The sequence below is a fragment of the Mus caroli genome, unplaced genomic scaffold, assembly GCF_978045245.1.
Source record: "Mus caroli unplaced genomic scaffold, Mus_caroli_1 scaffold_12, whole genome shotgun sequence".
NCBI lineage: Eukaryota > Metazoa > Chordata > Mammalia > Rodentia > Muridae > Mus > Mus caroli.
The window spans coordinates 120523201-120546268 of NW_028227267.1; the positions used below are offsets into that span (position 1 = coordinate 120523201).

Here is a 23068-nt window from a genome sequence, read left to right on the forward strand (position 1 = left end):
GAATGAATGAGTAACTGTTCACTCTGGAAATTATAGATCAGGTTGGATAACTTGTGACATATAGAGTTAGTAGAACAAATCATATGATAGTCTATAATCATGCAGAAAATTGCAGAAATGCTTCATGCCAATCAACAGACTGTCAAGAAAATATCTTCCAGAACCCTTTAATTCATTCCATGAGAAGAATGTAAGGGTAAGCAGTGGAGGCATCAGTGGCATTATCTACAGAACTCAAACTAAAAATAATATTAAAGACAGTGTATGAAGAAGGAAATAAGTCAGCAGATAACACATTGAGCTAAACTATACTGTCACACTGGAAAGTTAAGTCTGTTTTAATAAGGTCATTTGTTTTGATTCTGAGACCAGGTTCTACTACATGGCCTAAGCTGGTCTTTTTATTATTGGTTATTTTATTTATTTACATTTCAAACGTTATCCCTCCCTCCAAGTTTCCCCTCCACAAACCTCCTATCCCCTACCTCGACCCCACTGCATCTATGAGGGTGCTGCCCCACCCACCCACCCTCCCACTCCTGCTTCAGAGCCCTACCATTTCCCTATGCTGGATTATTGAGCATCCATAGAACCAAGGGGTTCCCCTCCCATTGATGCCAGATAAGGTAATCCTCTGTACATGTGCAGCTGGAGCCATGGGTCCTGCTAGGTATACACTTTGGTTGGTGGTTTAGTCCCTGGAAGCTTTGGGGAGGGGGGGTCTGGTTGGTTGATATTGGTGTTCTTCCTAGGAGTTTGCAAACCCCTTCAGCTCCTTCATTCCTTCCCCTAACTCCTCCATTGGGGTCCCCCATACTCAGTCTGATAGTTGGCTAGGCTAGTCTTGAATCCTCCTGCCGTAGCCTACTAAGTATGTGATTAGAGATGTGTTTCACTGTTAAGTCAATCTGTCTCAACTGCCAGCCCCTCTGCTGAGCCTGCTGTCAGAGTCTGGTTGGTCTTCAATCACCATTCTTATCTGGCTGAAAGGCTATTCTGGGCATGATGATATCCTTCTAACATATATGACCATATTGAAGTCTCCTAAGAAACATGGGAAAAGAGATTAACTCTGTGCTCCAGATAAGGACTGGAACTCAAGGTATTTAATACTCTCTGCGCTGCTCTTTTCAGCTCCAGGAAACACACAGCCTTTCTGTAGACCCCTATTTGTCAGAAGGCCCTTTCTCTCATTTTCAACTGTGCTGGAAAGAGAATGCAAGGGACCCTATCTGTTGCATGTTTGATTCCACAAAGGTCAGAAGACATTATATGTGGAATTACATACAGATGGTTGTGAGTCTCCATTGGGTACTGGGAACTGAAACGGGGGTCCTCTACCAGACAAGCACATGTTCTAGATGACTGATCTTTCTCTCTAGCTCTGCTTCTCAAAATAGCTTTTTAAATTAACTTCTTTGTGTTTCTTCCTAGTGTTATCAGTTTCTAAAGTGCATATCTTGCTTTCTTTTGAATTCCCATATCCAGAGAAATGGAAGATAAATAAACAGCAGGTGCTCCTCACATTTTTGTAGAATTACTGAATGAACATGGAAGACTTGTAGAAATGGAAAATATAAACAAAACATAAAAATTAAAGCTTATTATTATTTTAATTATTATTTTGTACTTGAGATATAGCTGTTGGGCTCTGCAAAGCTCACTTATATGTCTAGATCATGGCAGATTCTGACTCAGAGAGTGGCATACTAGCCAAGAGCAAGGTGACACAGACTGAAGAGATCATGGCAGCAGGTTGAGTGAACTGGTTATATCACTGGGTTGCTAGGAAGTCAAGTTCACATCTGTGTTATCAGGAACACTTTGCATAGGAAACTCAGGCTTCCATCTCAATAATATAAAGAAACATAAGTAGACACCTGCATGATTAAAATATTAATGATGGACCACTTTCCCTTCCCTTTCTGCTTCCAAGAAGTCCTCACCATGGAAACACACTTAACACTGAAGTTTCTGTGTCTCAGATTGCCGTGGACAAAGACTCTAAAACAGAGATGAGAAATCCTAAGTATTTATAAACAGCTCCAGAAACAGATGGAAGATGCTGCTGTACACAGTGGGTCTGGAAAGGAAGAAGTCTAATTTCCTATCACTAAAATAGAGCTAGTTACATGGTAACCTGATTAATTTTTTGTCAATATGGTATAAACCTAGATACACCTAAGAAGAAGGAACTTCAGTCGAAGAGTTGCTTCCATCAAATTGGCCTGTGAGCATGGCTGTGAGGCATTTTCTCGATTATAATCGACATAGGAGGCTCCTGCTCACTATGGATAGTGCCACTCTTGTGGGGTGTGAGCAAGAGTGGCACTATCCACAGCAATGTAAAAAAAGCTACCCAGAGGGAACAAGACAGTAAGCAGTTTTCTTCCCCAGTTGAAGTTCCCGTCTTGAGTTCCTACCCTTCTTGCTGGATTATAACCTATCAGATGAAATAAACCCCTTACTCCTCACTTTGTTTTCGGTAATGGTGTTTACCACAGCAACAGAAAACAAATTAGGACACATGGTAACACAGGTAGTGCTTATTCCTAGGATCAGATGATGGGACCTGGAGGTAGATATGCATTCCACTTCACAGCTTTAGCCCAGGTTAGAATAAATATCATGAGAGAACCCTCCCAACTATAGTTTTTCTGTGTAAGGTCTACCAGATGGAGATGAGATGAAGAGAAACACATGGCTATCTATAATGGTGTTTGTTTAACAGACAAGATGGGTCTTAATCAACTCTAGAGACTAGGGGATAACTGTCACCTTCAAAATCTTGGTCCAAGATAAATAATATGGATGGCACCCAGGGTTCAATGGCTCTGGTAAGCTAAAGAGCAGCCACACTCACAAAATGTTATGAAGAAAACAAGAAGTAACATTTTAAGCTCTGATAGTCTAAACTAAGTAGTAGATGGTGGAGCAGCTTTAGAGGAGTTGGGTGATGGAGACAGTGGTTCTTACTTTTTGATCAATGTATTTGTTGTCTTCAGCTGTGGGCTTCTTGGGGTTGTCACATGATGAGGAAGAAGTAGAGGGAAGGATTCTGAAGAGACAGCAGGTGTCCTGTTGCTGGCGGTCAATGAACTGCTTCATGAAGCTTTCCCTTTGTGAATGAAGCACACAGATCAGGGTTACTCAGGAAGTAGAATGGGAGGTGGCATTTCAGAGACAACGAAGCAGTGCAGAAGATCACAAAAATCAAGATGTGTCATACCAAGGGTGACGGTTGGATTTAATTATCAAATTATTTAACTTAGGGAAAAAGCTTCCTGAATCCTTGCAAACTCCTGTTTAAAGACATAATGCCCCTGAAATAGCTTAAAAGCAAGGGTATCCAATAATTGATGGTGTGGTTTGAATCCTACCGTGGTAATGAGATACTTTATTTTCCCCATACTACTTGAAAGAATTAATTCATCTTTTCAAACTTCTATTCATCATAAAAGTCCTTGAGAGATAATTTTACATTTAAAGACTCAAAAGGAAAAGACTTCATCTGATCACCAAAATATGAAAAATTTAAATAACATTAATGTAAGTAAACAAAGAAAGCAACTTAAAATCAGAAAAGGAAATGCTGTCATGTGCGACTTGGGTACAATTTGGTCACCAGTAGGCTGCATGCAAATGGTGGCCCCATAAGATTTCATTGTACACCCAGTAATGCAGTAAGCATCATCATCTGCATCAACATATCTGATGTTGACAAGACCATGAAAATTTCCAGAACATTCTCCAAGCATTAAGTGACATGATCCTCTTTTTCTATTGGAGTTTCAAGTGTTTGGCATTGCACCTATCTCATCCTTCCCTAATCCCTCACCAAGATGTTTAAAGATAAATAAGTGAATAAATGTAAAAAAATGGAAAAGTCTATATGATTTCATGATTGTACCTGGAGCCTTTTGGGTTATCATTGGAAGACTTTCCTCTAATTATTAAAAGCAGGAAGTTTCAAGCACCTTAAGAATGCATTTGTTTAGCAGGAAGGCAAAGCTAGTGCAAACTGAATCACTGTGGGTGTAAATGTTAAGGTTCTTTTAACCAGTGGAAGGCAGATTACACTGTGACCAGACGGCCATATAAGCCAACGCTGCTGTAACACAGACACCTCCCAGAGCTGGCTGCCTGATGTACTTAAAGTGCTCACATTGAAGTCTGCCCTCTTTCCCTCTGAGCAAAGTTCACTTTGTCTATGCCTAGGAGGTCTAAGGACTAAAAAGTCCACCTTGTCTATACCTAGGAGGTCTCATGACTGAAAAGTCTTAAGATAGAGGCAGGGACACAAGCTTGTGTCTCACTTGCTTCTTCTCTGAAGGGATGACTCATGGAAGTCAAAGGCTTTGTACCACAAAGGCAGGGAGAGAACAGGAGATAACAATTTCAAACACAACCCCAAACCTACCCACATGCCAGTCTGAAAGAAGCCTGAGGTAAGCTTAGATGGTAAGCCTCGTTGTGAAGAGATACAGTCAAAGAAACAATCTGATACCTGATCTTAGGAACTGTAAAATCTGAAGGAAGTTTTGAGATTTTCACCATTTGGGGTCTGTTTGGGAATTTTTCGAAGATTCTCAAGCGCAAAGGGAGTTTTTCTTTGGTGTCCGCGTTCGCTTCACTTTGCTTTAGCTAAAGGGTGGGGTGGGGGAGAAGAAAATAGAATCCCATTGTAATGAACAATTTCAGACTTAGGAGAATAACATGTAATTACACATATCGCCACTAGATGGGAGAAAAGACCCACCATGCATGCCACCCAGTGGTCCCTGAGATTGTTCACTGAGTCCTAAAATTGAGTACAGGGAAGGACAAAAGTTAAGAACAAACTAAACCAATTTAAAATAAAATTCAAAGGAAGGTTTTTTTGTTGTACTCTCAATGACAAGTCTCCTTTCACCCCACACACAACATCTTTAGCTTTTACTTACAATTAAACATTTGGATTTATTTTATGCACAGGCAGACTTGCTTATCTCCTTAGCTAACTGAAGGGGATGTATTTATATCTGCACAAATTTGATTTCGTATAAGTCAAGGTTTATCTGGAGCAGACGTGGAACTAAGAATCAATAACTGGCTTGAATCCAGTCCATGCTTTCTTATCTTCGTTCCTCCTTCCAATGCTGGCATTTCCTGTGACTTCTCTTCACTCCTTACTGCCTCTTAAGACGAACCACTCTGTGTGTTGCAGTGAATCTTTCTTCCCTGTTTCCTATCCCTCTCCAAACTATAACACTGGTCTTACTAACTCACAAATGGGTTAAGAGAGCATCAAAGCCTCTTGTGTAATGTGTTTTGTTTGTTTGTTTGTTTGTTTGTTTTTGTTGTTGTTGTTGTTTTTTCCTTTAAAATTACAAAGTTTAGATCAGGAAATTATCAGTCAGTAGAAGTCCAGAAAAATTTTGCTAATCAGAAGGGATGAGTGAGATGATGATGATGATGATGATGATAGTAAAGCTCTAGCATCCAAGGCCACAAAACAAAGAGCACAGAAATCTCCATGGCATGAGAGTAATCTGAAAAGTAACTCTGTACATCAATGAAAGCTTATGAAGAAGTAACTGACTTCTAATGGGCCACTGATATACAACTGGTGAAAATTTGCCAGTGGTAAGTAGGGTCCAGAAGGAAAGAAAAAGCTGCTGACTTATTAAGACCGACCAGAGAGCAAAGCAATCCGTGATAGCAGGCCAGAGACGGGTGAGATTGATAGTGTAGGTAGGCACTTGCTCAATTGCGTTTACTGACTCATTTGTTTAGATATTTGTGCAGTCACTTCTAGAACCAATCCAGGGAGCCAGAACCCGTGCAAAATTCTGAGGCTATAAAAATCAAAGGGCGCCTGCCTTTCCCCTCACCCAGCTCATATCACAACCCACTGGATAGCTGAATAAACAATTACCTAGAAAGATAATGTGACCAATTACCTAGAAAGATAAAGAAAGATAAACAGATGTGACCAGAGTGCTTGGGAACCCAAGGCAAGAAATAAGAAAAAAAATAAACCATGGTATTATTTCTCCTACCCTGACAGACCTCCCAGGCTGCAGTGTGTGATTCTCGTCGCTACTTCTTGAGGGCGGGGTCTAAGCTATGTGGACTGAATTGTGTTTTCTGCTAGTGTGAGACACAGTGGTAAAGTGTATGTCAGTCAGAGCACCTCATCAAAATGAGAATCCTGAGATCTCCCTAAAGCTATCTCCATCTGTTGACTCCTTTCATCCTCACCAGAACCTGACTGGACCTTCACAAGCCCTGTTAGGGTTCTCTACCTCCATGTTAGCTCCTTATCACCTATTCCTGCATTTTGTGGTTACAAAAATCTCAATCTTAAAACCTACCTGTTGTTACTCCAATTCAAAAAAAAATTAAATAAATAAAATAAAATAAAATAAAGAGGTCAAAACCTTGCATTTGGACTCAAAGTCTCATTTCCTTTCTCTCCACCTGTGTAGCTTTAGTTATCTGGGTGTTCACATCACATCCTCTTGAGACCCCCAACAAGCATGGCCCTTCATTCCTGCTGCATCCTGTTGCCCCATCTCTACTTCCTTAAACTTCATGAACTTCTTCTTGTTCTTGGGATTTTAGGTTCTCACATAGTTTTTCAGAGGATCTTTTTTTTTTTTTTTTTTTTTTTAGGAACTCACAGGATGTTGAGCTGGGACATAGAACGTGGCTGTTCATATGGATCAAGGCAGTGAGAAATCTTCAGTTTCTTGATGTTCGATCCAGTACATGTTTTAACAGTTTTCTAGGCTGCTGCAGCAGTTATCAAAAGACTGGTAGCTCTGTGAATCAGAAGCCATGAACCCTTCCAGCATCAATGAATTAATTTCTGAATCAAGGCTTCCTGTGAGCGATGAGGGCTCACTACATCTTAACTTCCTGTGATTCTCTGTAGGGTTGTGGCTCATTCTTCTACCCTTATTTGAATGTCAAATGCCTTCTTCTCAGTGTTTGTTCTGAATCTCCCTCTGTTTCTCCAATAAGGAATGTAAACATCAGATTCAGGTTGATCCCTGACACACCTCATCCAGAATGATTAGCCGTTTATTTCTGCAAAGGCCCAATATCCCAGGAAAGTCTTGTTCTGAAGCTCAGTAGGTTTGGGGGAAAATTGTTAAATGCACGATTCACATTATCATTGTAAGGAATTTTGTTTCACATAAGACATGTCAAGTATGAGGCCTGGGCGGCTGGGAAACTGGTGGGGTTTGTTTCTTCACATTCATCCTGTGTCCTGGGACAGTAGTTAACATGAAGTCAGAGGGAAAAAAAAAAAACTGTTACCAAGTAAATGACAATAAGTGGGTGATAGAGAGAGATCCCGCCACAGATTTTGTAGAAACAAAAGAAAGCCTGGTAGAGTGGACAGAAGTATAGACAGTATCTATGTGTTAATTGGGCAGCTAATTTTTCTTAGGTAGCGTGTAAGAACTCTCCATTTGCAAAATGGAATGAAGTTAGATTCTTGCAGCATTTAGCTGATCATGATGTTTGTCACTGAAAAGCTGATGAACGTTTGGACCATGTTTGTCAAGGACATGATGGTAATATATCAAATTATAGCTAACCAAGCCCTAGAATACAGTGATCAATACAGTAGACTAATACTATTTTGTAAAATCTCCTTGCTTTCACGTTTTTAAAATGGATCTTGTAGAATTCTAATTTGCATTAGGGTATATTAATATTCCCAAGAGCACTTAAGCTCCTTCAGGGCAGGATTCCACTTTTAAATTTCCTTTCATAGCACCTCCCAGAGAGTGAAAATAGAATATGGTCAGGAACAAATTGAAGCTCAGCAGGAGCTGGTCATTGAACCACAACACTACAAAGAGCAAAGCTCTTCTGAATAACTCAGAAGGTTCTCTGTGTTTTTGCAAATCTTCCTTTTGAATGGTGAGAATCAGGGATGCTCAGATATACAGTTGGGTCAAGAGAACAGAGAGAGTGGCAGCTCACAAAGAGGGCAGCGAGTTGCCTCCTATGAGCAGGAACAGCCCCTTTCCAGAAGTTCCATGAGTTCCTTCTTTTCCCATACACCTCCATGGGCCTGTTTTGGAAGGAGTGTGTATACCACAGCCATGCCTTCATCTCTATGGCAATGACATTTGTGCATCCAGACTACAGCCCACCCAAATGCCTATCAATAGAACAGAAAAACAAACTGTGGTCTATTTAGACACTTGAAATGCATTAGGTGCAGCCTAATAAAAATGTAGTCAGATTTTATATTGCAATATTGAGGGCAGGAAACCAGACATAACAAAAGAACATATATTGAAAGACAAGCTTGTAAGGTCAACAAATAGACAACATTATTCTATATTGCTAATTTCCAGTGAGATCAGTGTTCCAGGGGCAGGTTGAAAACAATGGCGAGACAGGTGTAAGGTTATAGGTTTCTAACATGAAGTTGTCTTGGTATGTTCAGTTTGGGTGTATTATGTTTGTAAACACCAGCAAATGGTCTTACCCTATGTTTATTTCAGTCCACTTAAAAGTGGACAATTGATACATTTAAACAAAGTCATATAACTCCTATTTCATCACCATCATAACTTTTATCATTCTGCCATCCCCAGAGCACAAGCCTGACCAAGACACAAACACAAGAAAAAAAAAAAAAAAAAAAAAAAGGAACAAGATCGGAAGTGGACCTGGTCATCTGGGGTGGGGCAGATCAAGGTCACCAAGATCAGATAAAAGCAACTTCATGGCATTTGAAACCACTCACAAAGATACTTAAAATTAGGTGAAATGATTATCTACCTCTCATCCTAACCTTTTATTCTCTCTCTCCCAGGCATATTTTCTAAAAGCAAATATTCTTTGATACAGATGAATGGCTACTATCAATAAAAGACCTAGGTATGAATTTATGATCATTAAACTATCCCCCCTCCAAAGCAAGTCTTTTAAAAATAAAGTAATTATAATTGTAAATGTTCATTAAAATGTAAAAGATCCAAAGTCTGGAGACAAAGGCAGTACAGAGGATGCTGAGACTCTCCTCTTCATGTTGAAGAATCTAATGTAAAGAATGGCACACAGGAGGGAGTTGATAATGGCTTCAACTGAACAAGAAGTCTGTCTGCACCCCACAGATCAGATGATAGCTCTGTGACAGGCTCACACAGGAAAGGGGGAAAAAGTGCATATGCAAAAGATAAATTACAATCAGAAAAAGAAATAAATTTCAAACCTTGAGCTTTTAAGAAACACACACACATCTAAGCTGTGCTCTTCTGCAGCTAAGCATCTGTCGTGCTGCGATATCACTGCTGGCATTGGGGAGCTGAAAGTATCTGCTTTTCCAGTCTTCTCAAGAGAGTTCAGGCATAATTGCGCTGCATGACACATACCCCGTTCTGCCTCATAGCTCCCATCTTCCCTGTTGCAGCCTGTGCTTTCTTCTGCTAAGATATTCAAACACTATTCAACCGAATTTCTTTTCAGAATGCTGTGACAAAACAGCTGAACTGGAGGTGTGTATTAATGTTAGTAGTAATTTTTTTGGCGTGATTTTTTTTCCTAAAAGAAAATAACTTAGAAAATATCTAGACTTGTAAAATATTCTCATTTCCAGATCAAATCTTTGCTTGTTGGGGATTGTGTCTGCATAGATGTGTGAGTTAGTGCAACTGAAGAGTAACTATTAGTTGTTCAGTAAAAGAAGAACTATCATACCATGTACACAGGAATGGAAAGGAATCCCTCCTCTTAGCTATGCGATTAAACTAAGGTTAATTCTCTGTGCATCTTTATCCAGTGATGGTAGTGGTGTTTGGTTTTTCTGCATCGACTCAGCAATTCAGAATGCAGAATCTTCATGAACCGCATGTCATTTTTCAAGGTGGCGTCTCTTACTAATTTGATTACACAACTTTTACAACCCAAACTAATAGACTCTGGGTTAAAACAGGTGGTGTAGTTGGATTAATAACTGAACCTGTAGGCTTTTAATGCTCTATGTGTTATCATAAATCCTTGATCTACAATGTGATGACTACAGGGAGGAACCTTTACTTTTGCAATTGTTATGCCAAGAAGCGTTAGTGAACCCCAAAAGGCCAGTCAGGAGCTGATCCAATGCACTCACACCAGGGACTTTATTCGAGCTAGCTTGGGTGCCGACAGGCAGGATAGTTTTGGTGTCGAAGAGTTCCAGACATCTATTGGATAAGGTTTTATAGAAAGCAGCAAGTGGGGGATGTGTGTTTCTAGCCTGTCAAGCATCTAATTAGAGAGCTACTATGGCCTTTAGCATAATTGGCTGGTGCTGGGAGTCAAACCATAAACTTAACTTCTGCTTCCCTCTGCATTGGTGGTTGTGAGGCAGAGGAAGACTTGTAACTTAAGGGTGCAGATTTGTTGTCGGGAGGGGTGTATATCTGGAAGCTGGAGTTAGACACAGGTCTTGTTGGGGAAAAAACTTGTAGATGTAGGTCTTGTTGGCAGGGGGTAACTTGGAAACTAATGCTAGGTAATGGTTTGTTAATTTACCTGAGTTCAAACATAGATCAGGTTCTCTAAAATGGAGTCTGAACTTAAAATATTTGGTCTCTCACTATAGGCAAAGGATAATGAATGCATACACAGAAGGCAGTGCAATACCATATATGCTACAAATGTTCACTTAAACTATTTTCTGCTAACTTCCTTACTTTCATAAAATCTTTAACAAATACAATACTCACAAAGTCAATCTGGGGTTTTGATTATATTGGTGAATAAATTCAAGCCATCCATACCAAATTGGAGGGCTTATTTCTCAGTTGATCTATGGCTACATTTCTGTATGACAGCTGTTACCCAAGAATGTTCACAATAATTTCAAAATATGAACTAATTAATTACATGTGGTATATTTTTAAAATTAATACGATTTTAATTTTTATTTATATGTATATGTGCCCATGCATATGGTTAACCTTACAGACCAGAAGGTGGCATTAGATTCCTTGGAGTTGGAGTTAAAGGTGTCTGTAAGCCACAAGTGTGCTGGAAGCTGAAATGGAGGGTCTCCTGCAAGAGTAGCAAGTGCTCTTAGCTGCTGAGCCATCTCTCTAGCTTCATTTACATGGCAACTGGCACCCTAAAATGCTCACAACAATTTCATAATGTGAACTAATTAATTGAATGTGATGGTTTGCTTTTCTATGTCGCCAGAGGTTCTGATTTGTCTCCATCTGTCTATACAGCATGCCTGGTAAGGAAGTTGGGAGGAGCTGGGTCACCAGGGACTAAAGTGTGGTTCTGTGCTTGCTGGTTTAAGAGCTCAGCAGAGCACTTAGGAAGAACTGTGGCATTGACACCACCTTACGACATCTCTGAAATGTGCATGAAATGTTTACTTTCATGCTCTTCACACTGAACTGCAAATCTTACAAGATTTAAATGTCCTTCAGAAGGTCGCTTTGAACAACCATGTATAAAGTATCTCCAGAAGCTTTTACAGGCTGGTAAGAGAAAAAAGGGACTTCAAAAGAGTAGACTTCCTTGTTATGTTGACTGCATAACTTGTTCTTAAATTATTGCTCATTAAAAACCCATAAATGCAATTACTTTTATGTTAGAGTGTTGCTGCTAAGTCAAGGTTTCTTTTTTTTTTAATAATTTATTTTTTTATTAGGTATTTTCCTTGTTTACATTTTCAATGCTATCCCAAAAGTCCCCCATACCCACCCTCCCAATCCCCTACCCACCCACTCCCCCTTTTTGGCCCTGGGGTTCCCCTGTACTGGGGCATATAAAGTTTGCAAGTCCAATGGGCCTCTCTTTCCAGTGATGGCCGACTAGGCCATCTTTTGATACATATGCAGCTAGAGACAAGAGCTCCGGGGTACTGGTTAGTTCATATTGTTGTTCCAAAGGTTTCTTTTATATCTTTTTTTTTCTTACAAATCCCAACACTTCCATTTTTATATTAGTTCTCTCTTGTATTACTTGACTAAGACATAGTTGTTTCTATTTGGAAACTGAGTCGTAGAAATATGCTTGTTATAATAAAATGCACTAGTTTGGTCCACTTCAGATGAAATTACATTAGAATTTTAGGCTATCTAGATACTTGGTTGATATTAGATGAATATTCCAATTATAGGGAGAGCCAAGATAAAGTACACACACACACACACACACATACACTCACAAACAAGCATATGGAAATGTATTTGTACAACTGCTATCTCATTTTTTTTATATATAAAATACATAGTATCATAGTTTTTTGTCAACTTTACACAAACCCATACACACCTACATACATTGGAAGGGAAACTTTATTATGGAATTGCCTTCATTGGATTGGCCTATTGGCATGTCTGTGGAGGACATTTTTAAATTGCTAATTTGTATAGAAGGCCCCAGCCCACTGTGCAGAGCACCATGCCTGGTTTTATAAGAAAGGCAGCTGAGCAAGCCAAGGAGAGCAAGCCAGTCATCAGCATTCCTCTCTGATCTTTTTGCTTTAACTTCTTGCCTTGGCTTCCCTCAGTGGTTGACTGTAACCAGTAAGATGAAATAAACTTTTCTCCCCAAGTTGCTTTTGGTCATGTGTTTACCACAGTGGCCGAAGAGACACAAACTAGGATACATAGGCGGTAACATATCCAAGAAAAAGGGAAAAGAAGATGATCTGGATTTGAGCTTCAGTTCAATTAGACAAACTCTTAGACACGTTGGATTTCAGTGTTCTGAGATGAAAATGAGTATCATCATTCCTAGACATATGTGAGATAGCATATGGCTTATAATTTGAATCAGTCAGAGGAAATGTGCTATTCAAACCAAAGCTATCACTGCACCAGAATAGCTGTGGATTTCACAGGTGATTCCATCGGAAAGGAGGAGGAGTAAAGATGACCACACACATGTTCTCCATCACTCTCCCCTCGGAACCATTTCTTCCTCTGCTCAGTTCACTGGTTTATTTAGTCAAGATTCTTGATTGTAAACATGAAATCAAAGATGGAAAGAGAAATGACTTTTTTCTGGTCATGTCTCCTTCACTGTTCTTACCATTCCAAACTGACTTCTTGGAGAAGATGCTCATATGCCATCCTCTGTACTCTGCACTGGTCTCACTATGCCCCTCCGAAGGGTTCTTCCTGAACAAGGTAACATTACTTTGACTTTGAATGTCATGTTATTAATTTTAGAAGACTCTTGTTCCATTTTTGAAAGTGACTCTTTTAAAAATGATTTTTGAAATTATTTTTAAACTTTTTAACAATTGCAAAGAGCACAAACAGTTCCTGTATGCCCTTGATCCATCCTTTTCTTAAACCAACATCTTATCTAACCACAGAATGCTTCCCAAAGCCAGAGGTAGCCTTGGTTAAGTACCCTTAATTACAGTGAAGGAATTATTTGTAATTGCTACATTTTTGCATGAAGGTCTCTTTCTTGCTCTGGAATTCTATCTAGGACTCTGAATTATCTTCCATGACCCCGTCTTCTGCTTTCCTCACTGCTATACAAACTAGTCCAAATTTTCCCTGTTTTATTGATGTTGATGGCCTTTATTGGGTAGTTTTCTAATTCTCTTAATTTCAGGATGTCTAATATTTTCTCATGTTCTGAAAGGTTTTGGCAGAATATCATGGTGATGGTATACTCTTCTCACTGTAATTGGAGGACTATGAAACCATCATGCCTTACTATAGGGGATATTAACTGCAGCCATCTGAGTAAGGTTTACTCAGGTGACTTTAAGGTTAAAGTGTCAGTTACTCACACCAGCTGTGACTTGGAATAGATCAGTTTAGTTTTGTGTCTTTATAGGTAGAGACAGCAGAGTTTGCAGACATTTGTGAAGATTGCTGTAATAATTTTAAAAATGTGTTTGAGTGGGGTTTCTTTAAGGTCATGCAAATATGGTTTCTCCTTAGAGTTTTGTGCTCTATTTTTTTGCACCTACCAGAAGGTCTTGCCTGTAGCAACAGCTGGAGTGTCCTCCTGGGGACTTCCTGCTTTGTATTTGGTTATTTCTGTTTCTCCAACACTTCTGACTTAGAATTATCCTATGAGAAACATGAGGGCTATCTCTTCAATTTATTTAGTTACAGACTTGTAGCTTTTTTATTCTTTCAGTGTTTTTGAAACTAGGTCTATGAAATCTGAACTCCTAGGTCAATACATAGGGGATAAATAGGTATTAGTCTATTTATTTTAACGTCCAAAGCATTCCTCCTTTTGACACTAAGAGCTCTCTTATCCTTACCCACACATTCTCTCTCTCTCTCTCTCTCTCTCTCTCTCTCTCTCTCTCTCTCTCTCTCTCTCTCTCTCTCTCTCCTTTCTTGTATCACAAAATGCTGAGACCAGATATTAGCATTAGGTTTCCTCCTCTGTCACTAGTATATACAGTTCTCTCTCATTCAAGGAGAAATATATTTCAAGACATTCAGTCAAGTTTCAAAGCAAAGATCGTAAATATATCCCTAATATAATGCGTTCTCCTACATATAAATACCCATGGAAAAGTTTAATTTAGAAATTATATACAATAAGAGACAAATAATAACAACTGGTAATAAAATAGAACAATTAGAATAATACACTATAATACAAATTATATACATGGTGTCACTCAAAATATCTTTTTAAATCATTGTTAACATTTTTTTTTACATTTTAATTAATTATTTTATTTATTTATATCCCAAATGTTGCCTCCCTTCCTGGTCCCCCCTTCCAGAGTTATTCACACCATTTCCTCTCCCCTGTGCCTCTGAGAAGGTGCTCCCTTCCAGGGATTCTGTACTGGCTAGTTTTGTCTCAACTTGACACAAGCTGGAGTTTTCACAGAGAAAGGAGCTTCAGTTGGGGAAATACCTTCACGAGATCCAGGTGCAAGACATTTTCTCAATTAGTGATCAAGGTGGGAGGTCTCCTTGTGGGTGGTACCATCTCTGGGCTGGTAGTCTTAGTTCTATAAGAGATCAGGCTGAGCAAGCCAGTAAAGAGCATCCCTCCATGGCTTCTACATTGCTTCTTGGTCATGATGTTTGTGCAGGAGTAGAAACCCTGACTAAGACAGATTCCCCTTCCTTGTGGTGTCAAGTCTCTACAGGACTAGGTGCATCCTCTCCCACAGAAGCCAGACAAGGCAGTCCTCTGCTACAAATAAATGCTGGGTACTCAGACCAGCCCGTATATGCTCTTTGGTTACTTACTATAATTTACCCTTTCAGTTTAAAGGAAACAATTTATGAATCATCTTTGGATGTTTGAATTGACAACATCACTATTTGGAGCTATGATTAAATATGTAAGGGCTACTTGAACATAGGCACTACAGCTCCTCAACAGTTTTTATGGCCTATAAAGAGATTGAAATTGCTGCTAAGTGATCAATGAATAGGTAATGTATATAGAGTGAATATACTGGACTAGTGGATAACCCAGGTTTGCAGTGGGTGAGACAGGATAGAGTGAGATGGTCAGAGACTTTATCATATCACTTAGATGTCAAGCAACTTAGAGCTTTTGAGTTATCAGTTTTGGAATTTTTCATTTAGAACTTTTGGTCTGCAGTTGGCTTGGAGTAACCAAAATTAAGGAAGAAGAAACTATTGAAATCCTGTATTACTGCTATTAAGTTTTCTTTTTCTCAGGAGAACTATGGCATGCACATGTGTAATAAGCCTTTTGTACATGTGACCATATTTTTTTTTGCTTATGTTTACTTGCATGTGTACATGTATCTTGCAGAACTGTAGAAGCATATACATGTATATATGCACCTATATATCTACGAATCTATATATGTATCTATCTACTATCTATCTATCATCTATCTATCTATACCTATATCTATCATCCATCTACCTATCATCCATCTATCTATCATCAATCTATCATCCATCTATCTATAATCTATCCATCATTTACCTACCATCTATTGTCATCATCTGTCTGTTGCTCTATCATCTATAATTTCTCTTAAAACAAACCAAGCTATTAAAACAAACCAAGTATTCTGTTACTCTCCTTCAGTCCAGCATCATGCTTGCTCTTTGGACTCTTCCTCTTTGCTTATTTGTAATTTCTTTTTCTGTCTCTCTAGGTCTGCAGGAAATTACTTGATTTATTCCATCTTATGATTCCTATAAAGTTGCATCAATGATCGTGTTCATCACATGTAAACAGCACATTAAATCTGACTGGATCTGGACCCCAGCAGTGCTCTTTCCCTTTAAATAATTCCTTCTCAGGCAGCAATCACAAATTTCCAAATATCATTCCTCAGAGGGCCTGTTGTCCACAATAGAGTTGTTAAATTTTGCATCCTTTGACAAAAGACTTTATAAGATGCACTATGAAAATTTACATTAATCAACATATTTTATGCAAAACAGAATGAAAATAGGGCTAACATTGAACAAAATAAAATGCATATTTCTCATTTCTGAGAAACATGTAACTCATTCTTTATTAATATGACTGTGTGTTATTCATGTTTGAGAAAGTCAGGGATCTGCTTGCCCTACTATGTCCAGTAATGAGCAAGTAACTCTGAAATACAAGGAAAGGTCAACAATGAAGTTATCAGTGCTCCACTAAAGATGGGTGACAGCAAAGAGGCAATAAAAGCCTGGCCACTGTTGGCAGATGGATTCTGTAACTTTTGCTTCTGTTTTCCCTAGTACACATTTCACTCAGGTACAAGAATGATTCATAGTCTTGAACTGGGAAAGGGATACATTTCCTCTTTCATGGTTCTGCATCTGCTTATGGGTCTAGCTCCTGCTAGAGTAGAGGCCAGGATGGAGGGCTAATGGTAAAGGATCACATTAAGAAGGTACACACGTGTCCCAGTAGTCCTGGTTTGGTTTATGTTTATCCCTATTCAAAAAGTATGCAGCCTGCTGATGGAGTAACATATGGTTTCATTTCCTTCCTTTCCTCACACCCTGCCTACCACTGTTCTAGACAGTATCTTTACAATCTTCTCCAGCCAAAGACTTCCCAACACAGAGTCATGTTTTACTTAGGCTATTTTTCCCTGTGTGGATCACCTCTTGCTCTGACTAGGCCTATAATTTACTAGTCCCCTTGGCTTCCCATATCCATTTAGCATTTCTCATGGTAGCTACTGATAACCCCTCTGAGCCATCCAAGATAGGAAATAACTAAAAGATTTGGTATTCTCAGGACTGGTCTTAGAATGTCTTGCTAATTCATTAAGCAGTTAGTTGCTATTGCTCTATGTAGGCTCTTACCTTTAGTCATATCCAGGTTACACATGGCAGGTTTACCATGCTTCCATCCCTACCATTCTCTAGAAGGAAGACACCAATGTCTTTGAAAGCAAAGATACTTTTCTCTGATCCAGTGCCGATACCAGGCAGCCCTGCTGGCATTCCAGTTCAGCAAGTTTCCATGGAACCAGCCTTCTATTTTCACAGATCTATGAAATGATTTTTCTTTAAGCTCTTTCTGCTTAAGCTAAGCTTGCTGCTGATAAAGGAAGCATATCTCCATGTGTATAAAGCACTCCTGATTTTTGTCTATAAACCTTCCCGTCTGATGTCTATTTTCTCAATTAGAATGTCCATCCAGGCATGGGAAGGGAATGAAAGCCTGTTGATCATTTTAGCAAGGTCAAGTCTGTGTCCTTTAGATATTAAGCTCACACAAGAGAGCAAAGCACTTAATTCTAAGCTTGCCTGTCATTGCAGAGTGAGATAAAATGACCCAATCAAAAACATACCAAGCCACACGAGCATTGAAGTAGTGATGCAATTCACTTTCAGAACTTTTAGAGTAGAAAAAAAAAGCACAGGAAAGTGGTGAATTTTGACAGCAAATTATGTAAATGAAGAAATGAGTGCCTTTCCTGACTTTTAAGTCCATTTTTACCCATATTCAAATGGAGAGCAAGCTATCTCATAGCATCTATTAATACAACCTAGGTTTTCATTAAGGGGAAAATTAAAGATTGACAAATTCTCACTGTTCTAAGAAACTGCTGCTCACACAGAATTTTGTCGAAGCAGCTCTCATTCTAGAGCCTGACCCATAAGCCAGTGGCATCCATGGCCCAGCTGTTTATCACAAACTGGCTGTCACACCCTCCCCTGTGGTGATGACTACCATGTTGTCTGCATTGGGTACTGAGGTTTGAGAGGGTGGAGAGGTGTCAGCATGTACCCAGTAATGAACAGGGGAGATATTAAAGGCATTTATTTTTCAAAACGTTTCATACGGTACAAACATCAACAAAAGAGAAGAAACACTGGGCATAAAGGAAAGAATGGGGTCCAGTGACTATAGCTACATCCAGAGTCAGGGAATCCAGCTCCTCTTTCTCAGATGTCAATATCAGATCCATACAGTCCTTTTGAGAGCCTATATCTATAGTCCTAGGGGACCAGATATATAACAGAGATGCCAGTCAAGAAGGTAGAAAACAATCATATCCAATAATATACAGGAGTTAAGACCCACATTGTCAAATTGAAGATGTCACATCTTATCTATAGATTTGGGCTGAGAAAACTAGGAATAATAAGGTAGTAAAATGTATGCAAATATTTCAAAATCTGGGCAACTTCAAAGTGTGAAATGTTCCTGGCTCCACACATTTTCACAAGCGGTATTGAGCTTGTATTCAAATTGGACTCCAGAGTGGTAAAGTTACTTTCATAGTCTTATTACCATTGAGCTTGATGCAGCATTTTGTTTATAGCAAGGACTCAGATTTTTGATGATTAAATGAACAATAAAAAACTAAGAGGGCTTTGGGAAGAATAGAAAAATATTTGATCTATTCAGAAGAATAAAAGCAAACTGTCTGTATGAAGCTTGAATCCATAGAGGCAATCGTGCCCTTGCCCATGTGCATCTTTACTTAATACTTAGGTCTGTTCAGGGTAAAAATCTCATCCTCACGCCTCAGGACAAGTAACATGGCCATGAATGTGTGCTCGTGAGTCTACAGCAGTTAGACACTTCATAAGGCTAAGAGCCAATTGTTACAGTTTTGTCCTCAGAACCAGGATAATCTACTCTTCTATTGCCTATGACTGGAGCTGGAAAGTAAAAAAAAAAAAAAAATACTGTTATGTTTCACTTTAGTATTGCCCTTGTGCAGCAAGCTCTTAAATATGCTCTGCTTCAGACTAAAGGGAGGAACAAGAAAGAATTTTTTTTTTGCAGGGCCCAGGAAGGAATTATTTTGGGCAGAGTTGAAGAATAATGTCCCCAGTTTGGGTACATTTTTACTTCACACTTACTCTTTACAAAACAAAGAAATAGCAACAGAACCACAACAAACAGAAAACCATGAGATAATTTTGATTTGATAATCTTGCAGAGTACTGTGAGGTTTTGTATTAAATGTCATTTTGAGGAGTAGGGAAGTGGCTCGATTAGGACATTGCATTGTGCACAAGGAAGAAGGTCTGAGTTCAGCTCTCCAGAGCCCACATAAAAAGTCTGCGTGGCAGTACACTCCTGTACCCAAAGAAATGGGATGTACGTGCATGGAGTTAGGATGATCATCCATACAGTTGGCCAGTCAACCTAACTAAATTAGTGAGTGCCTAGTTCAGTGAAAGACTGTCTCAAATCTAAAGATAGAAAGCAACTGAAAAAGACAACCAGGCATCAACCTTTGAGCCTACACACACACACACACACACACACACACACACACACACAGAGAGAGAGAGAGAGAGAGAGAGAGAGAGAGAGAGAGAGAGAGAGAGACACACAGACACACACAGACACACACACATGCATATAGACACACACTCAATTCTGAACTACTATAATTGAAAACTGATACAAATTTTCCTTTGATATTGCACATTTGAAGAAATAGTCTATAGTCTATAGTGTATGGTGTATATATTCTATAGTATATAGGGTAGAGTTTTACATTTGTTCATTGTCAAGAGACTTTACTAACCAAAAAAGTTCTGGAATGGCAGGGCATGAGACATTGGTGAGGTTCACACAACACTATCACCTGAAGGTAATCTGGTTTCATCCAAAACATATGAAATGAAATTTTGAAACAATTTATAGGGATATTCTTGCATGGAAGTCTCATATTGATAATCTTTGAGAGACTGACTCAAGGCTAAGGAAATGGTCCTAACTGCTCACAACACTGCTTTTAGCTGGCCTAGACTTCTGCATTCAGCCATGGAACATCCCAGTTTCTGAAAGTTTCATCTTGAAGCTGATGAAGGAAGCTTTGAAAAATGTTAGTTTCTCAGGGTTGAAAGTACAAAGTCCCCAAACTTATGTAGCTTAGTGGTACAGACATTTACTGTCTCACCTTTCAGAGGACAAGACTTTGAGATCAAAATTTCCCTAGGGTAAGTTCTTTCTAGATGTTCTAGGGGTGTCTTGGCCTGTGAGTCTTTGAGCTCTGAGTGACTGGGTTAACAATAAATTCTTGTGGATGCTTGACCCCCAGATCTGTCTTCCTCACTACTGGTGCCCTCTCCATATGTCTGTGTTCCTTCTCTTCCTACAGTAACTCCAGTCACATTGGATTTGGTTTTACCTTAGCAGTTGCATCATAGCTTAATGGTATCTACAAAGATGCTATTTTCATTTAAATTACACCATAGACACTTAGCATTAAGGCTTCTATAAACATTTCAGAGGGCCACAGTTGAACTCATACCAGAATATAATTCTGACAGGTTCCTTTTCTGCTTTGACCTGATTTCTTTTTTTTTTTCTTTTTTTTTTTTTTTTGGTTTTTTTCGAGACAGGGTTTCTCTGTGTAGCCCTGGCTGTCCTGGCACTCACTTTGTAGACCAGGCTGGCCTCGAACGACCTGATTTCTTGAATCAAGATGTTGTCCAGTGAAAGAGTTAGGGGAAAGATTGAGGAATCTGGAGGGGATAGGGGTTCTATAAGAAGACCATCTGAGTCAACTAATCTGGACCCTTGGGGGTTCCCAAAGACTGAACCACCAACCAAAGGACATGCCTTGGCTGGATCTAGGCCCTCTGCACATTTGTAGCAGATGTGCAGCTTGGTCTTCATGTGGGTTCCCAGACAACTGGAGTGGGTGCTTACCCTGACTCTGTTGCCTGCCTGTAGATCCTGTTGCTGTAACTGGACCACCTTGCCTGGCCTCAATGGCAGAGAATGTCTACTCTTGTAGTGACTTAAGATAACAGGGTGGATTGGTGCTGGGGAGCACAGTTCCCATTCTAAGAGGTGAAGGAGAGAGATGGGAAGGACTGTGTGAGGTGGACTGGGCTGGGAGGAGAGGAGGGGCTATGATTGGGATGTAAAGTGAATAAATAAATTCAGTAATGGAAAAAGAAGAAAATTACCTTTTTTGCACCAACTTTATTTCTTCCCTTTATTCCTTCCTTTGTTCCTTTGTTTTCCTTCCTTTCCTCCCTCTCTCCTTTCTTTCTTCTTCTTTTTTTTTTTTACCTTTCTTTATACAGGGTGTCATATGTCTCCTGAGTGCTGGAATTTCAGGCACGAGCTTCAATGCAGTTTTAAACACTATATATCCAGTTATCATGATGTTAATTATTGACATTCCCAAATTCCAAGTTTTTGCTGTTACTTCTTGCCTTAAACTTTGCTCTACACACTTCACAGTCTTAATGATTTCTTTTAGTCAGTCTTATAGCTGTCCATGTTTTAGTACGACAGACTTACTAGAAAAAAATGTTTACTAATGCTATTTTAGAAATATCATATTAAATACAATATGGAAGATTATCTTTGGAAATTATGTAAAGTTCTGAGATACGATATATAAATTGACAAAAAAAAAAAAGTCTCTTCAACCAAAAGACTGAGAGTAGCCTAAAGTGGAGTTTAGTGGCATTAATAGCTTTGAGTAAAATATGGTGCCTCTCAACTCTCAGATACTAGTGATTTCTAGGTTCTTTAAAGTATTGATCCCCTATCTCCTGGGCAGCTGAGTGCTTTTGAGAGTATCAGAAATCTTAGTTACCGATCCTTCCTCCAGCTGTGTGTGTTCCCAGTGTGTTGTACAAATATCATTCTCAACGCATATTCCAGTGAGAAAAGGTTGGGTGCATTGTAGTTAAACACTGTTGATACAGTTCACATAATTGAGAACCCACCAACAACTAGGTGATCTGCTTAGAAATATAATTCTGGAGAGGTGGGAGTTGGGAAATCATATTTACTTCCTTAGCTGCCATTCACACCTTTTCTGTAATCCAGCTATACCATCAAAGTCCTGCACCTGTCCTTACTTCTATCACTGTCTCTTTATTGCTATGATGGTTACTCATTTTAAATAAAAACATGAATTGTGGTAAACATGCATAAAAAAACTTACATCTCACCCCTTTTAAGCCTATGTTCAGTAGTGTTGGCTTATTCACACTGTTGTGCCACAGACTTCTAGAACTTTCCAGTTTTACAAAGTTGTAGCTCTATTCACATTAAACAATAGTCCTTTTATACATCTCTAATTTCTGGCAAGCAACTTTCTAGTGTGTGTCTGTGGACTTGACTACGTAGATACTCATTTAACCCATGTAAATAGGATGGTACAGTATGTGACGTTTTATGACAGGATGCTTTATGTATTGTTATCATATCAGAATATGTGGCTGAATCTCCACTCTTTATGGATGCTCTCCTTCATGTCTTCTTCCTCCAACCTCTTTTGTTACTTGCTCTGCCTTCAGTTCCTGGCATACCCCATTCCCTGATTTCACTGGTCATGTCTCTGGTCAGTTGCCCACCATATTCATTATCATTACTGCCTCCAGTTTGTTTACTTGTCAACTTCCTCACCATCTCACAGGCTCTTTAAAAGTAGGGACGGCTTCCTGGTGACCTTACACAAGTATGTAGATGTGTATATCCCTGTTGTTCACAGATTGAAGAATTCATCTCTGCTCAACAAATTTCAGCCCTACCACCCTCCTCCACACCTACCCTCAACAGTGATGTCTGGCTCCTGAGTCTGATTATTGTTTGGCTTCCTGTTTGTACACCTGCAAGGTGAGAATATGCTGATATCCAAATTGGCTGCAATCTTATCCACCCCACTGTCTGGATATGT

At 39.3% G+C, this 23068-nt stretch overlaps 1 protein-coding gene across 5 annotated transcripts in view; it reads right to left on the bottom strand.

The window, feature by feature from the left end:
• The window catches only part of Nalcn (sodium leak channel, non-selective), a 324306-nt gene that overhangs the window by 93686 nt on the left and 207552 nt on the right, over positions 1-23068 (bottom strand). For all 5 annotated transcript variants that reach the window (XM_029469212.2, XM_029469211.2, XM_029469215.2 and 2 more), the window contains 2 exons: positions 4508-4644; positions 2977-3118 (listed from right to left, as the gene is read on the bottom strand). In XM_029469212.2, coding sequence (XP_029325072.1) covers positions 2977-3118; positions 4508-4644 — 279 coding nt within the window. The remainder of the gene's footprint in view (positions 1-2976; positions 3119-4507; positions 4645-23068) is intronic.